Source organism: Gobio gobio (genome assembly GCF_949357685.1).
Source record: "Gobio gobio genome assembly, chromosome: 8".
NCBI classification, from domain to species: Eukaryota; Metazoa; Chordata; class Actinopteri; order Cypriniformes; family Gobionidae; genus Gobio; species Gobio gobio.
The window spans coordinates 25,187,896-25,206,389 of NC_137114.1; the positions used below are offsets into that span (position 1 = coordinate 25,187,896).

Below are 18,494 nucleotides of genomic sequence, written 5' to 3' on the forward strand. Positions count from 1 at the left end.
GCAGACTATAAAAACGAATGAAGGTGTGAGGAGTGGCCCACCCAGCTGCCTCGCAGATGTCTAGCATAGAAGCCCCAGAAAGGAGGGCTACCGAGGAGGCCATGCTCCTGGTAGAATGGGCCCTCACGGCTAAGGGTGAAGGCAGGTTGCGCACCCGATAAGCCATGGCTATAGCCTGGACAATCCAGTTACTAATCGTCTGCTTTGACGCAGGCAGCCCTTTCTTGGGTGAACCAAAACACACCAACAGCTGGTCTGACTTTCTCCACTGAGCAGACTTCTCCAGATAAATCCTCAATGCCCGCACGGGGCAGAGGAGGTGAAGTCTGCTCTCTTCCGCCGTCACGTGAGGTGGAGGATGGAATGCCTGGAGAACCACTGACCTTGCCCTGTTAGATGGCACCTTGGGCACGTAGCCCTGGCTGGGATGCAAGATGGCTTTAACCATGCCAGGGGCAAACTCCAGGCAAGTCGGCGTGACTGCCAAGGCCTGGAGGTCCCCCCTCTCCTCAGAGAAGTGATGGCAAGGAGAAAAGCCACCTTGAAGGTCAGTATTCTCGCCTCAGCCGACTCCAGCGGCTCAAAGGGGGCCTCAGCCAACCCCTCGAGCACCACTGCCAGGTCCCAGGTTGGGACCCTGGAATGAGCCGCAGGCCTCATCCTCCGAGCCCCACGGAGGAAACGTACAACCAGATGGTGCCTTCCCAACGTCGCATCACCTAAAGGTGCGTGGAAAGCCCCAATGGCAGCCACATACACCTTAAGTGTGGACGGGGAAAGACCGGCGGAGAAGCGGTCTTGAAGGAACTGCAGCACTGAAGCCACTGGGCAGTTAACTGGGTTCACCTGCCGCTCTCTACACCAAGTGGAAAATACATTCCACTTTAGGCTGTACAACCTCCTGGTGGATGGAGCTCTGGAACTGAGTAGGGTCTCCACAACATCTGCCGACAGGCCCTCTGCTAGGAACTGAGCCCCCTCAGGGGCCAGACCCAGAGATCCCATACCTCTGGCCGTGGGTAGAAAATCGTACCCCCGGCCTGAGACAGCAGATCCCTCCTCAGAGGGACCTGCCATGGGGGACCGTCCAGCAGGTCTATGATGTCGGAGAACCATACCCGAGTGGGCCACCGGGGTGCTACTAAGAGAAGGCTGACGCCCTCCCGGCGGACACGTTCCAGAACTCCCGGGAGCAGAGCAATCGGGGGAAAAGCGTACAGACGCAGCCTCGGCCACGTCTGTGCCATGGCATCCAGCCCCAGAGGGGCCGGATGAGTGAGGGAGAACCACAGCGGGCAGTGGGACGTCTCTCGAGACGCAAATAGATCCACTTCCACTGGGCCCAGCCGCTCGCACATAGCCTCCACCACCTCGGGGTGGAGCCGCCATTCCCCGGGCCTCAGCCCCTGCCTCGACAGGATGTCTGCTCCCTGATTTTGGTCCCCGGGAATGTACATCGCCCTGAGGGATGACAACTTCCCCTGGGACCACAGAAGGACCTGATGCGCCAGTCTGCAAAGAGGGCGCGACCTCAGGCCCCCCTGGTGGTTCAGATACGATACTGCCGACATGCTGTCGGATCGTATCAGGACATGGTGGCCGCGGAGGTCCGGGAGAAAGCTCCTCAGAGCCTTGTAGACCGCCAGCATTTCCAGGCAATTGATATGCCAGGAAGAATGCCGGGTCCCCCACAGACCCCTGGAAAAGCGGCCTTCCATGACCGCGCCCCAACCAGTGAGGGAAGCGTCTGTTGAAACGGACTTCCGGCAACACGACGCTCCCAACACCGGCCCCTGGGACAGGAACCAAGGTTTCTTCCACATGACGAGGGAACGAAGGCATCTGCGCGTTACCCTGATCATGCGAAAAGGATTCCCCCTGGGGGAAAACCCCTTGGTTCTCAGCCACCACTGGAGGGGTCTCATGTAGAGCAGACCGAACGGAATCACGTTGGCTGCTGCTGCCATGAGACCCAGCAGTCTCTGAAACTGCTTCACAGTGAGGCTGCGGCCCAGTTTCACTCTCGAGACCATCGCCAGTATGGACTCCACGCGTGCGGGGGACAGTCGTGCCCGCATCAGCGTCGAATCCCATACAACCCCCAGGAACGTAGTCCTCTGGGAGGGCGTCAACACGCTCTTCTTCGTGTTGAGTCTGAGACCCAAGCACCTTATGTGGGCTAGAACGACATCTCGATGTCGAACCGCCATATCGTACGACTGAGCCAAAATCAGCCAATCGTCGATATAATTGAGTATACGGATGCCCTGGAGTCTCAACGGAGCCAGTGCTGCATCCATACACTTCGTGAAGGTGCGAGGGGAGAGAGCTAGGCCGAACGGAAGAACCCGATACTGGTACGCTTCGCCCCCGAAAGCGAACCGCAGGAACTTCCTGTGAGCTGGAAGGATGGAGATATGGAAGTATGCGTCCTTCAGATCTATCGTGACGAACCAGTCCTCGAACTGGATCTGAGTCACGATGGCTGGAATTGTGAGCATCCTGAACCTGTATCTCCTCAGAGACCGGTTCAGGTGCCTGAGATCTAGAATTGGACGCAACCCCCCATCCTTCTTGGGAACTATGAAGTACCGGCTGTAGAACCCGGACTCCCTGTCTGGTGGAGGAATATTCTCTATAGCCTCCTTGACCAGCAGAGAGCGTACTTCTTGCTCCATCACCCGCACCTGCTCGGGACCGACCACAGTTCGAACCACCCCCTTGAATTTCGGGGGAGGGAAACCGAACTGCAGTCTGTAACCCAGTTCCACAGTACGCAGGGCCCACGCAGATATACCCGGAAGGCATGTCCATGCGCCGAGATAATCTACTAAGGGAACTAGCCTCTCGAGGCCAGCCTCGGGTGTTATTCGAGCCTCTACCCCAACGCCCTGAAGCGGCTGACCGGCAGGGTGTCGTCGGGGAAGAGGTCCGTGAGGCGCACGCGGCTGCTGAACTGTCGCAAGTCCTAATGGAGGTGACTGGTTCAGTGCGCGCGCGCAGGGAACCGATGCGGCCCGAAACGTCTTGGACGGCGGGAGCGCAGCAACGATTCCCCGAGAGTCCCAGAGTGGAAACGACCTCGATCGCTCCACCCTGTGGGGGACGACTCTCAGCGGTCCTGCCGAAGCTAGGACCGCTTGGGAGCCTTCTTAGCCTGGATAACGTCCCTCAGGTCGCTCTTAGGCTGGGAAGGCTTCCTGCGAGAGCGCCGCCTCCTTTGCCAAGCTCCCTCGGGAGGGGCGCGGGAGGCGACACTCTGCCTCTGCACATCGCGGTGCGATGAGCTGGATGAGGGTCCGGGCTGCCCACCCGGGCCTGCTCTAACTGCAGAGCCTGAGCGGCGAGGGAAGAACTTCTGACTGCTTCCTCGCCTCCTGAAACCTCTCGACGACAGTATCCACTGCCCCGCCGAAGAGGCCAGAAGGCGAGATCGGAGCATCAAGGAGAAAATGTTTCTCGCTCTCCTTGATTCCCGACAGCGTCAGCCAGAGATGCCTCTCAACGCATACCATTCCAGCCATAGAGCGACCCACAGCGCGAGCCGTCTCTTTGGTAATGCGGAGAGACAAATCCGTTGCCTTCCTGAGCTCAGTGAAGTCATCCGGAGATGGTCCCTCGCCCTCATCCAGCTCTTTGAGGAGGTCGGCTTGGTATGCCTGCAGGACCGCCATGGTGTGCAGACAACCAGCAGCTCGACCTGCCGCACCAAAAGCCCTGCCGACTAACTTGGACGTGTCGCGGCAAGGTTTAGTGGGCAGCGACGGAGCCTTCAATGATGCAGCGGCCCCGGGTGAGAGGTGGCTCGCAAGCGCCTCTTCCACCTGTGGCAACGCTGCATACCCCAACTCAGCCGTCCCCAGCACATTAGCAAAATCGAGTACTGGGGGATTAGCTACACGGGCTGAGAAGGGTTTTTCCCACGATCTACACAACTCGTTATGCAGATCGGGGAAAAAAGGAAGACCCCGCCGTGGAGGTTGAACCCGACGCCTGAAAAAGCGTTCATCCAGCTTAGATGGTGGCTGGATGTCCACTATTTCTTGTGGCCAATCCAAACTCAGTTTGGCCACAGCGCGGGTTAAAACCTCCACAAGCTCCTCAACAGCGGATGCGTGGGGTGGCGAAAGCCCCACATCATCCACCTCGATCCTCAAATTGTCTGATTCCTCAGAATCAGACAGCCTGAGAACCGGATCCTCCGCCCCGCGGGAAGAAGCCGCATCGCGGGCTTCCACACGGGGCGGGAGGATATCAGAATCTTCAGAGGAGGATAGGGAGGATGCCTCAGCAGTCCCATATCCTCTTGAAAGATCCCGCTGTGAGCCCCACGATCTACGGCGCCGCGCTGCCTCAACAGACGCAGGCCCAGAACCGCGGGGCTCACGAGGCTGACCGGTCTCCTCAAAGACGGCCAGCCGCGAGCGCAGCACCCTCAGCGGCAGCAGTTCACAATCACCGCAAGCCGCCCCCTCAAGAGCGGCTTGGGCGTGCTGCACGCCGAGACACTGCACACAAAGCTGATGTGTGTCCGTGCCCGTAATGTAGCGCGGACACGGGTGCACACACAGCCTGAAACGCTCGCTCGCCATAATATATATAATGCTTGCTTTCACGTTGTAACAACACCTTCAGACTGAACAAACAGAGCGCTCACGCTGAAGAGCAAAAAAGCTATCTCTGTTTCGTTCAGACGTCTCTTTATATCTTCCGGGTATGCCGTCACATACGACGTCATCACGCAACACCAATCGGATTGGGCTGATTCTACTGTTTCTTCAGACGCTTAACGCGAGGGGCGTTCCCCAAAGTGTCGTCACGATGACGCAGTGTCTCGTTCCCCTTCTCGGGGAACAAGGGTTATAGTCATAACCCGAGACGTTCTGCATAATCAAGGGCGTGGCCACTTTGAGTGACAGGTGGATAGCCATTTATCTGCTGTATGTTAGTCATCGCATCACCTCAGCTCCACCCACGTCCCGCCTCTTTGCCTATTTTCTTTTATCTACTTTACGCTTCAAAACTGCTCTTCAGAATCGTATGGGTGACGTCACGGACACTATGTCCATATTTTTTTACAGTCTATGGTCAATACGCATGCGTCAAGGTTGACTCTTTTGTCATAAATCGCTGCGTACGGCAATCCGCCGGAAGTTAGTTATTTTGGTCTATAAAGTTTTAAATATGGATATTTGTCTTACACAAACGCGCCACTTTGCTTCAGAAGGCCTTTATTAAAGGTCCCATGGCATGAAATGAATATTGTCCCCAAGTGGCTAGAAATTTTGATCGGTGTAAATCGAGTTCTGGCTGTCTTTCTCTGCCTTTGAGAAAATGACGTCATAACAGGAACGGTTACCTCCCTTTCCTCCACCCAGAGATTTTGGCACGCCCATGCGAGCGCCATATTTGTTTGTCCTCGAGAGATCATGGCTTGTGAACGAGTGAATGCTGGCAGTTTCTCAGTGTTTGGATGTACAAATGAAAACAGAAGTCTTTTTCAGTTCCTTCTGATCTGTGATCAGTGATTTCTGATGTGTAGCTAATTATTCAAGTTCACACAGAACTTTATTATTCGTGCACACGCTGTGGCTTCTCTCTCTCCCGACAGAACGTGTTTTCTATCTTGTGAGTCAGTGTTTTTGTACTATAATCACTATAATGTAATGCTATAATCAACACTTACTCGTAACTCGTTCATCTCGACAGCTACAAAGTTGGTAGAATAAGGAGGAAGATGGGCTCGGCATGACTGGGACTCGTGTTTATTCAGAACTCTCAGATACAAACAAAATAAACTCGCGCTGACATCGCTCTCACAACTCAGTATTACAATATAACTTTGTTAGCAATCGCTCCGTCTCGGGTCTGTGATGTCCGGTTCGCGAACGAATCGTTCTTTTGAACCGGTTCTTTTTAGTGAACCGGTCAAACCAGTTCAACAAATCGGACTGAATTGTTCTAAACGGTTCGCGTCTTGAGTCAGCGCTGATCCATTATTGACTAAAGTTACTAATTTTCTGACATGAGTGACAGTCCCTCCGACTAGAAATAAACTAATAACCTGAAGTATATGCTGTAACTACAACAGTTCACTGAACTGAGATGTGCTGAGAGAACCGATGAGAAGTGAACTCAGGTCCATCCGTCTCTCTGGCAGAAGCTCGTGCCTCGTAGACCTCGTTAAACCACGCCCCCTCCGCTACAAGATCTGATACTCATTTCAAATGCAAAGATGTATCCAATCACAAAAGTGGGCGTTTTTACTGAAGTCTCACAGCAGACACGCCCCTTGAAACTGGGCATTCAGCCAGAGGGCAAACATCAGTATAGAAAAAATGCCTTTTATTTCTAAATTATGAAATTTTATGATGTAAAAATCATACTAACAATATAAGTACACCTCAGAATACATTATAAAATAAAATAAAAAATCCATGCCATGGCACCTTTAAACCCCCGGAGCTGTGTGGAGCAGTTATATGATGGATAGATGGAAGATGTTTTTATTTATTTTTTCCCATCCATTCATCCATCCAGTTTTGTTTTTGGCACCCCACAATCTCAACATCTTTTGGTTTAAGAATGTTCATGGTGTTTTCTCCGATACACTGACAGTGGATAGGCCCAGGTGCTGTCAAATTCCAAAAAGAACACAAAAAAGGCACAATATGAGCACAATAAAAGTAGTCCCATAAGACCTGTGCGGAATATTTCATATCTTCCAAGGTCATGTCATAAAATGGCTTTGTGTGAGGAACAGACTGAAATTTTTGTCATAATTCACTGAAAAATCTGCTTGACAGCCATCATGATCAGCATTCACTTTCATTGTATGGAAAACAGCAGTTTGAACATCTGAAGACATGTGGTTGGGTAAATGATTAAATTTTTGGGTGAACTATCGCTTTAATTAATGCTTGGTGCACATCTGAACACAGCCCACATCCCGCTACGAATCATGTTGTGGTTGGAGACGTCCTTGCTGCGAGTCCAACAACCTCGAGCCTTTCCCCTTTTCATCTCCGCACTAATGCACCCAGACAGCGGGACGTTCACCACTCGTGACCTTACGACCCACTCTGTTTCGCGAACTGTCACTTTTATGAATAAATTAGCGATAATCATCTTGCACTTTTTTTTATTTATGCCTCCTAATCACTGTTATTCATCGAAGGCCGCAGACAGCCGGTGTCTCTATCCAGTCAAGTGGCAGCGGGTGCCGCAGAGGTCAGCCGGGTCTGTTTCGTGTAACAGCTTAAACATACATAAAGGATCTAGCGTGGAGCCGGAGAGATTTACCGATGGACGGCCTCCAGATGTCGGGAGCAGCGCTGAGCAGATAAAAGCAAAGCGCTCCCTCTGTCTCTTGACAGGTTGGATTGAGATGCTGCAAATTCTCAAGAGCCATTAAAGTTTGTGAGTAACAAAGCTTGGGAGAAAAAGAAAACTGGCTGGCCGAGGTGCACAGCTCAAGCGTAAGTGCTACAACTACGTTTTTTGTGGTGCACATTTTTGGCTAATGGCTGCGTTCTCAGCTGAGTACGTTTTGGCAGGCAGTTTTGACAGGAGTGCTTGACAGCTGTGACTGGAAGTTGAAGGTTAAAAGATGATTGGAGTTTGAGTGAAATTAAGTTCTTGACTTCAAAAAAGCCTGTACTCAAGGTTTCAGTCAAGCAACGACGTGACTTGTCAGACAGGCCGTATATATTTTCAATATATATTTTCATCTACTGTATAAAAAATAATACATACATATTTTTAATAAAACATAGACACATTTTTAAAATATTATCTTTCTTTCTTTACTATGTATAATTATTATTTGTCTATTATTATTACTGTGTATAATAATTGTTGTTGTTATTATTTTTTAGTGCTGTTTTGCACAAAAAATTATTATAATACTAATACTATTATAAAACTAATAATTATTATGGACTATATATAAATACACAGTCATTCATGTATATATTTAAAAAATATATTCTGTATATATATATATATGTATAATGTATATTATATATAAATATAAATATTTAATATATAAATATAACACAATTTTCTTAAATATATACGTACATGTGTGTATTTACATAATAATTATACACAGTACACACACCTATTTATATATATCATGTAAACATGAACTTTTATTTTTGATGCGATTAATCACGATTAATCGATTTGACAGCACTATTATTATTATCATTATTATTATTTAGTTGACACTTATTATTACTTTTTAGAAAGCTGATACCTTTGTTTGTTTTAAATTTTTCCGCAACTTTTCCAAGGGCCCCTTGGGGGTCCCCGGACCGGTTTAAAAACCCCTGTGCGATAAACTCTGTGTCAGAGCTCTTAAACCCAGCGTGTCAGATTTTTCCAGTACAAGTCCTTCGCTGGAGATGGCAGGCCGGAAGTGATCTTCTCTTTTACATGTGGGATCACGTTACCGCAGTCTGGAGGTACATGTCATCGCTAATGCACTTCACATGGACGGCATACTCGTCTGATCCCCCAAAATCCCCTCACAATCACACTAACCTCCCACCGGGGACCCTCACTCTCCTTCTCGAGGAGAAAGAGAAAAAAATGGCTCAAAAGAAGTGTGTTACAGCGCTAGTGCAAAGGCTACTTGAGAAGAGACAGCGGAGCGGGACTTGGCTCTGTGTCTTGGCTGATGTCATTTTCTCTGGCAGGCCGGTGTACCCCTCACATCTGCATGTATTTCCTTATTTATTTTTGTCACGTGGGTGCTGCTCTACTTGAGCGGAGGCTAGTGATGAAGCACTGAGCTGAGGCAGCCCGATCCCAAGTGACAAACCGCCTGACTGCAGAGTAGATAATGAATGGTGGAAGAGAAATAGAAAGAGGGAGGCATATTGGGTCAGTTACAACATTTGGAGACCAGATGCGCCTCAGTGTTGTCTCTTTCTGGCTCAATGAGGGGTAGTGAGGATGCTCACCAGTGTGTGATGTTTTAAAAAAAAAATTTCTCTGACTTTTTTTCAATTGTCTGTTCAGATTCCCATGCAGTTGAGCTATGCAGTTTTAAACCTTACCAGAGCCCATACAGTGGCTCCAAAAAGTATTTTAAACTTCTATGGGCAGTTCACCCTAAAAGTTCTGTTATTAATTAATTACTCACTCTTATGTGGTTGTTAAACCTCTATTTGTTTGTTTCTACTGTGGAACCCAAAATAAGATAAGAAAAATATTAGTGTCTTTTTGTCCAAACATTTAAAGTTGATACTGTTTTGGTCCCTTGACTGTAAAGAATGATTGTGATTTAACGATAAAAGACTGCGACTGTAAAAACCTGTTAATTGGTTAACAGTAAGTGTCCTTACAATATACGGTGAATAACAGTAGTATATCGAACCTTATATTTAATTTAATTTACAGTTCCATTGTGTAATTTATAGTGAAAATGCGTAAATTGACATTCCCAGAATTCCCTGCATGACACTTCACATTTGATGTATTTTAGTTGAAATAACTATGTTTGTTCTTATATTTTTTCTAATCATTTATACTCATTAGGGTTTTTATGTTACATCTAATTAATGTTTATTGCATTACTTAAGTGTTACCATGATGGTGTCTTGTATTTGTGTGAATGAAAAATTTAAGTTGAATCTGTAAAAATGAAAATGTTGCTACCATGTTTTTTGCCGTACATTTCTGGCAACCACAGCTGCTACTTTTTACTGTAAATTTCAGATTGAACAAAACAGTCAAAATATCACTTCAAAATGTATTTTGTGTGTGTGTGTTTGTGTGTGTGTGTGTGTGTGTGTGCGTGCGTGCGTGCGTGCGTGCGTGCGTTTTACTGTATTTTGTTGCATAATGAACTTTTAAAAACCAGTTGGGTAGAATAAATGGCAAAAATGGCTCAGATAAGTGCAATTATTTCTGACATTTTGCAGTTCAATATTTTGTAAAGTCCTAAATACATTTTTGGACCACTGAATATTACCGGTTAAAACCACTAGATTGTGACTTCGGTTTCATGCATCCAGCCTTCCCATCATTGCTGGCTAAGTATAGCTTTATTCATACAGCTTTTTTAAAAGTGTTTACGAAGGTCTTTAGCCTACAGAAAACATAAATGTCATATAATAATATGAAATTTGGGACTATAACAGAATTATATTTAAAAAAACTGCTCACATAGAATGTATGTATAAACTGCATAATGCCCTCGTTTTGAGGGAACCGTTCATATCCATCCCCAGTGGCTCTTCTCTCACCCTGATCCCCTCACCGCAGGACAGGGGAATAGTTTTGAGGCCCACTTTTTGCAAATGCCCTCTTTCCTTTTGAACTCCAACCCAGCTCATGCTCTTCCCCCTTAACTCTTACCTTTGAGAGCAAACTAGAGAACGGAGGAGAATTTCCCATAGTGAGAAGCACAACTGCCTTTTAATCATCTCCAGACCCGTGCTATGTGTGTGAGAGACAGCGGAGGAAGGAGAGCCCGGGAAACGGGGAGAGGGAGGGCGTGAGACATTCCCTAAGGCCTCCAAAACGCTAGAGGCAAGGCGAGAGGGCCCTTCTCAAGACGGAGGTCTTCGGTGATCTGTCACTGGGTGCTCACAGAGAGGAAATGACTGTGTTTAAGGGGCAAGAGGATACAGTTTCATTCAGCAATTACATCTCTCCTATGTTTACGGATCTGTGCGCAGAAGAAGAAAAGATGCTTGCACACGCACAGGGACAAGTTCCAGGCTTTTTATGGCTTTGGCTCTCGATCGCGGATATGTGACCTCAAATAGATCTTTGCTTTCTCAAATACATAGCAATCCAATTTGCTGCGATCACTATCGCTAAAGTTTCATTTAGGCTCAACATGAAACTTTGGGAGAAAGATTAGTCTGCAGATGTTTTTGCCACATTTGTGTATATATTTTAAATGCACTAAATTAAATTACATTTCCACACTTTGTGCATAAAATGTTCACAAGTGACATTTATCTTGATTTTCCTTCAATGATTTTCTCACATTAAGTATGCCCGTCACTTACACTTTTCTCTTAAAAAAAAAAAAAAAAAACTATATATATATAATATATCGATCAGGCATAACATTATGTAATTTTTATTTAATACATTTTTATTTATTAACAATGTTTCTACAACTTGATTGGAGTCCACCTGTGGTAAATTCAGTTGATTGGACATGATTTGGAAAGGCACACACCTGTCTTTATAAGGTCCCACAGTTAACAGTGCTTGTCAGAGCACAGAAGCAAGCCATGAAGTCCAAAGAATTGTCTGTAGACCTCCGAGACAGGATTGTATCGAGGCACAGATCTGGGGAAGGGTACAGAAAAATGCCTGCAGCATTTAAGGTCCCAATGAGCACAGTAGCCTCAATCATCTCTAAATGGAAAAAGTTTGGAACCACCAGGACTCTTCCTAGAGCTGGCCGCTCAGCCAAACTGAGCGATCGGGGGAGAAGGGCCTTAGTCAGGGAGGTGACCAAGAACCCGATGGTCACTCTGACAGAGCTCCAGCATTTCTCTGTGGAGAACCTTCCAGAAGAACAACCATCTCTGCAGCACTCCACCAATTAGGCCTGTCTGTTAGAGTGGCCAGACGGCACATGACAGCCCGCCTGGAGTTTGCCAAAAGGCACCTGAAGGAATCTCAGACCATGAGAAACAAAATTCTCTGGTCTGATGAAACAAAGATTGAACTCTTTGGCCTGAATGTCAAGCGTCATGTCTGGAGGAAACCAGGCACCGCTCATCACCTGGCCAATACCTTCCCTACAGTGAAGCATGGTGGTGGCAGCATCATGCTGTGGGGATGTTTTTCAGCGGCAGGAACTAGGAGACTAGTCAGGGTCAAGGGAAAGATGAATGCAGCAATGTACAGACACATCCTTGATGAAAACCTGCTCCAGAGCACTCTGGACCTCAGACTGGGGTGAAGGTTCATCTTCACAACGACAAGCTAAGCACACAGCCAAGATAACTAAGGAGTGGCTATGGGACAACTCTGTGAATGTCCTTGAGTGGCCCAACCTGATGGAGCTTGAGAGGTCCTCCAAAGGAAAATTGTGAATTTAATAAATTTTGTAATAAGGCTGTAACATAAAAAATGTGGAAAACTGAAGCACTGTGAATACTTTCCAGATGCACTCTATATGTGTATATATGTATGTATGTACCGTATATATATATATATATATATATATATATATATATATATATATATATATATATATATATATATATATATATATATATATATATATAATATATAATTATATAATTTTTTTTTTTTTTATGTTTATGATATACAATTAAAGTTTTAGAAATCAAATGGTTAATATTTTTATGATGGATCTTAATATGATCAAAAGTGTGGGTCTTGCACAGCATATGGTAATATATAAAATAGTACCTATCACTGCACTTTTCCCCCTGTTGCACAAGCTGTATTTAAACATGAACACAATCCACATACAAATGACAAATGTTGTTTCTTTCAGGAGTGGCAGAACTCAATACAGAAGAACGCTGGCCTTGCTTTCATTGAGCTTATCAACGAGGGAAGGTAAAGTGTCATGTCTGCTCCTGGAACACTATTACTAGCTCACAGATCACTGTAGCTTATGTCACTGGTGCTGGTCTGTTCGGCTGACGGGTTACCATGGCATCACTGATAACAGGGATGGGGCCAGATTAGCTCCTAAGCCTCTCGTCCTGGTAGTGTGGCCAGAGTTTGTATGTGTATTTGGTGTTAGTGGTTGAACAGTGTGTAAAATATGCTGAGATAAGCATGTTGGGAGTCTGTGGGTGTATAATACCTCTTCTTGTCAAAAATGTAAACAGTCTTGTTTTCAGTCTTTCACTTTTTTCATCCAGAATGCTGCTTTTCTTTAGTCTACTTTACTATCTCACTGAAAGATGTGTATGCGTGTGTGTGTGTGTCCAGGTTTTTGTCAGGTTTAGGCTTTGAATCGTTATTGTGAAGCTGATCCAGGGTGGCTCAGCCTGCACACCCATCTGCTGACCCATCTGTGCGCGCACACACACACACACACACACACACACACACACACACACACACACACACACACACACACACACACACACACACACACACACACACACACACACACACACACACGTTCGGACAATAAGCCTGAGTCAGCAGAGATAGTCGCTGTCCAGGGTGCTGGCACATCAGTCATTCACCCTCTCTACCTGTCTATATGCCTCTCTGTCTCTGTCAGTGGCCCTCATTCCAAATCCTACCTCAGTGAACGTAGAGTGCAACAGTAATTGCCTGGAAGCAACTTTCATTTACTTCATAGAGATTTACAAAAACGAAGGAATTAAACTAAGTGAAAAAAAAATATGTCTTTTAGCTCTTTTGGCAGATGTCTTCTCTTATTGGTGGTTCCGTGGATAATCTCTCTTCAGTACTTCACCAAGAACTATGTAGTTAAATGCATACATTAACAAAAAAAAAAAAAAAAAAAAAATATATATATATATATATATATATATATATATATATATATATATATATATATATTAGTGCTGTCAGTTAAACGCGTTATTAACGGCGTTAACGCAAACCTATTTTAACGGCGTCAATTTTTTTATCGCGAGATTAACGTTCTTTTTGGTCTAACAAACTTTGTAGTTTTTTCACATGCTGTTGCAACAACTAGTAACGTTAGAAAAACTACAACACCACTCCGGATGTAGCTAGACCGGAAACAAAACATCAGGCACGCTGCGGCTGCCCGCACTCGTTTGGGCCATTAAAAGAGTAGACGTGGATGGCAAGCGTGAGACGCCGAAATGAGAAACGTATTAAGCCATGGTTTAACTCAGGGGTCTTCAACTAAAAGTGCTTGTCTTGAGCGCTGATTTCTGCTCTGATGGTGCGTAGCCTACACACCAGACGCGAATGAAGCGTTTTGCGCGAGTGATTTAAGTCAATGCAAAGACGCAAATAGACATTCTGCGGCGCGGATTAAGCGGCGTGCATGTCGCGTCATTCGCGTCCGGTGTGAGCGCACCATCAGTCTCTTCTTCACTGCATGCTTGACCGCGCGTCTGGGTCTGAACGTAGTAACAGAGAGCATTGCAACGTTAACTGTTTCATTATGTCAAAAGGCTTCGCGGTCCGGATGGACGCATCTCGCGGTCCGGATTCGGACCGGAGTTCACTAGTTGGCGACCCCTGGTTTAACTGCACTATAGGCGGAGTCCTAGTTTACCTTGCATGTGCACTTTGTAATTTTATTTTGTATCACCCTGTTTTGATCCCTTAGAAAGGGCTGTTGAAGGGGCTGTTTGTGCAACAAAGTATTTGTTTCACCCTTTTATTGATGGGCAGTGTTACATTGTGTGAGATTATTTGCTCCAAGTGAGAATGTTGGTGTGAAATCGAACACTAAAGTATGCCAATGTTGTTTTCAATAAAACAAACATTTGAACAAAGCAAGCCGATCCACTTTTCTATGTTGATAAGAGCATTAAAATAAGAAAAAATAATGGGACAAAAAGAAATCAAGGGACATTTAGAATAAATAAAAATGTGCGATTAATTGTGATTAATTGTGAGTTAACTATGACATTAATGCGATTAATCGCGATTAAATATTTTAATCGTTTGACAGCACTAATATATATATATATATATATATATGCATTCAGCATTGATGCATTAAATCGATCAAAAGACTTTTACATTGTTACAAAAAAAATGAAGAAATGTTTTTTGAGCACCAAATCTGCATATTAGAATGATTTCTGAAGGATCGTGTTACGTTGTAAACGGGAGTAATGATGCTGAAAATTCAGCGTTGCAGGGCTCGAAATTAACTTTTTTACTTGGTAGCACTGGTGCAAAATATGGTGTAATAGGAAGACACTATAGGACTGTTGCCAATCAAATTAAATCATTTACACTTAAAAAAATTACAACTGCACTGAGATTGTTTTAGTGGTCATTCTTCATCCTATGGTGCCATCCAGTGTGGCATGGTCAGTGGTCCTTCAGGCTTTCCCATCCTCCACCACATGTGTCGGCAGAAGAGGAGAGACTTCATCTGCTCTGCCCAGTCAGAGCACTCAATATATATTTGGAGAAGTTTTCTCAGTGGAGGAAGTCAAACCAGTTGTTGGTGTGCTTTGGCTCATCCAAGAAGGGTTTGCCTGCTTCTACTCAGACAATCAGTAAATGCATTGTCCAGGCTATACGGCCTATGAGGTGTGCAGTTTGCCTTCACCTGTGGCCATGAGGGCTCATTCTACCAGAGGCATGGCGTCCTCTAAGGCCCTCCTTTCTGGAGTCCCGCTTCAGGAGATCTGTGAGGCGGCTGGGTCGGCCACCCCGCACACCTTCATAAGGTTTTACAGTCTGCATGTTACGTCATGACGCAGCACCAATCAGGATTGGAATAGTTCATTCATTCTTCAGATGTGCTACATTTAGGGAGCGTCCCCAAAGTGTCGTTAGACACAGTGTCTCGTTCCCTTTCTCAGGGAACAAGGGTTACAGTAGCCCAAGATGTTCTGCTGTGATCTTTGTTTGGAACTATTTTCGCTGCTGAAACGGAACAAAAACAGTCAATATTGCATCTAAAACGTAAGTGACTTTATTTTAACTATTGTACTCTTGTATGAAATCAGAGTCAAATTTTCAATCGTTATGACATTCAGGAAAACAGCACTTTTGATCGTGTGATGTTGCTTAACTTAAATATGTTAAAAATATAAAAACTCCACATTTGGAATTTTAACCACAAATGTCACACAAATATCCCAAATATTTTTTGAGGTCACACAGATTAAATTTCGGGCGCATTTGGTCACAATTCGAGACTTGCTTTGCCATCACAGGAATACATTACATTTTAAAATATATTAAAATAGACAACAATAGTTTTAAATGATAATAATATTTTACAACATTACTGTTTTTATTGTGTTTTTGAGCTAAAGAGCTCATTTTATAGAGCTTTGAATTTATGTAATAATGTATTTTTTAACTTTTGAAATATGTTTACAACACTAAAATAAATAAATATGTGAATAAAACATAATAATTATGAAAGATAAATTATGATTATGGTCAATATATTGAATTAAAATAGAAATATACTTATTTATTCATTTATTTATTTATTATTATTATTATTATTATTATTATTATTATTATTATTATTATTATTATTATTATTATTATTATTATTTTAAATCACTCAACAACCTAAGAGGTGATGTTAGGTCTGTCTTTAAAGGATTGTATGATACAAAAAAATCTCTATAGACAGAATGAAGGTTTTTTTTCTTCCAGAACCCTGCAGTTACATTATATATGCAGTGCATAGTTTATTTGAACAATTTAACGAGACTAATGTTGTGTTTGGCCTCTTGGAACGTCTGCTTATGTTCTAATAACAAACTGAATTATGTATTGAAGTATTAAAGTACTGTGTAAAACTTTGCTTGTGGAGTTAGCTCTGTTGGAACTTTCAGCCTTGCAGTGTTTATGCAACAGTCTATTCCAGTTTATTTGTGATGCATTAAGATTTTAGTTGGGCATCTGTGATTTATGAACCACACCATGTCACAGTTTGGGATGTATGTGGCCCCTGTGCCACTGATTTGGAGCCCCTGTTCTGTTTCACTCGCACCATCATATAAGTCACAACAGTTTCTGCCTTTTGAACCACTAGAAATACTAAATGTTTTGCTGTGGATTTTTTTTTGTTATGCTCTCTTCATACCGCACAACTTCTCTTCCAGTACTAAAGAAGTAAAGTCATGCCCTAGATTCAATTTTGTACTGTTATCTTGCTGGGAATAAGTGTTTTTTTCTTTCCTCGTCTTCCATCCAAATGTTATTTATTGCTTGTCAACACTTAAAGAAGCATGCACATTTGAATGCCATACCAGATTGAAGCCCCTCTGCGGGACGGGGAGGAGAAATTATGCTCAGTATTATGTTCCATAGGAACACCAAGGTTTTTGCTCATTAAAACAAAGCTGACATAATGATGTTTAAAATGACAATTAACACAAAGTAACCTAGATCCCATAAAATATGAATGATTGCACTTTCTATAAGGGTGTAAAACAGAGAATCATAGGAGTGACTGTGTGTGATGTGCAGATGTGTACTTAATGTGTGTTTGGGGACGGACTGAATCCCATTTTTTTTTATTCCAAGTTGAAATCTCTTTTTTCCTCATTCTAGACTCCTTTGTCATGCCATGAAGGATCATATTGTTCGAGTGGCCAATGAAGCAGAGTTTATCCTCAACAGACAGCGAGCCGAGGACGTCCACAAGCATGCAGATTTTGAGGTAGACAACCTCTGAGAATCATTTTAGAGCAAAAGCACATGCATATATAAACATTTTATAGACCCCAAGGGTCAGTACAGATATTTTCCAGTGTAATATGGCTCAGTTTATATACTACCAGCCTGAATTAGGTAGCTAGATCAGCTAAAAGACAAACCAGATCATAATCAATCCCAGAACAGAACTCTAATCCTACATTAAATCCACATATAACCTGAATAATCTACAATGAAATCTGTTTTCGAGAATCAGATACAACACGAGAGAGGAAATCTCTAGTAAAGCTAACAGTGGGGGTGGCCCATAATCCTTTGCTCATGCCTTCTAAAGGAGATTAATCCACATATATTAGCTCAGTAGAGAGAAATGTATTAACTCTTCCCTCAATTATACATAAACATTTTTAGAGATTGTATTCATGTCTCATCTTAAAGGGTTAGTTCACCCAAAAATGAAAATGATGTCATTAATTACTTACCCTCATGTCGTTGGACATCCGTAAGACCTCCGTTTATCTTTGGAACACAAATGAAGATATTTTAGTTGAAATCCGATGGCTCAGAAAGGCCTCCATTGGCACAATGCACTTTACACTCTCAAGACCCTTAAAAGGTACTAAAGACGTCGTTACAAAGTCCATCTCACTACAGTGGTTCTACAATAACTTTATGAAGCGACCAGAATAGTTTTTGTGCGCAAAAAAAACCCCTAAATAATGACTTATATAGCGATGACCGGTTTCAAAACACAGCATCATGAAGCTTCGAAGCGTTATGAATCAGTGAGTCGATTCAGCGGTTTGGATCGCCAAAGTCACATGATTTCAGCAGTTTGGCGGTTTGACACGCGATCCGAATCATGAATCGACTCACTGATTCATTACGCTTCGAAGCTTCATGATGCATTGTTTTGAAATCGGTCATCACTATATAAGTCGTTATTTAGGGGTTTTTTTGCGCACAAAAACTATTCTCGTTGCTTCATAAAGTTATTGTAGAACCACTGTAGTGAGATGGACTTTGTAACGATGTCTTTAGTACCTTGAGAGTGTAAAGTGCATTGTGCCAATGGAGGCCTTTCTGAGCCATCGGATTTCAACTAAAATATCTTAATTTGTGTTCCGAAGATGAACGGAGGTCTTACGGGT

At 44.1% G+C, this 18,494-nt stretch overlaps 1 protein-coding gene across 1 annotated transcript in view; it reads left to right on the forward strand.

The window, feature by feature from the left end:
- Nucleotides 1–18,494, forward strand: part of nbeab (neurobeachin b) — a gene marked incomplete at its 5' end in the record, with an annotated part of 373,184 nt that overhangs the window by 208,607 nt on the left and 146,083 nt on the right. The window contains 2 exons of the mRNA XM_079823731.1: nucleotides 12,506–12,570; nucleotides 17,239–17,347. Coding sequence (XP_079679857.1) covers nucleotides 12,506–12,570; nucleotides 17,239–17,347 — 174 coding nt within the window. The remainder of the gene's footprint in view (nucleotides 1–12,505; nucleotides 12,571–17,238; nucleotides 17,348–18,494) is intronic.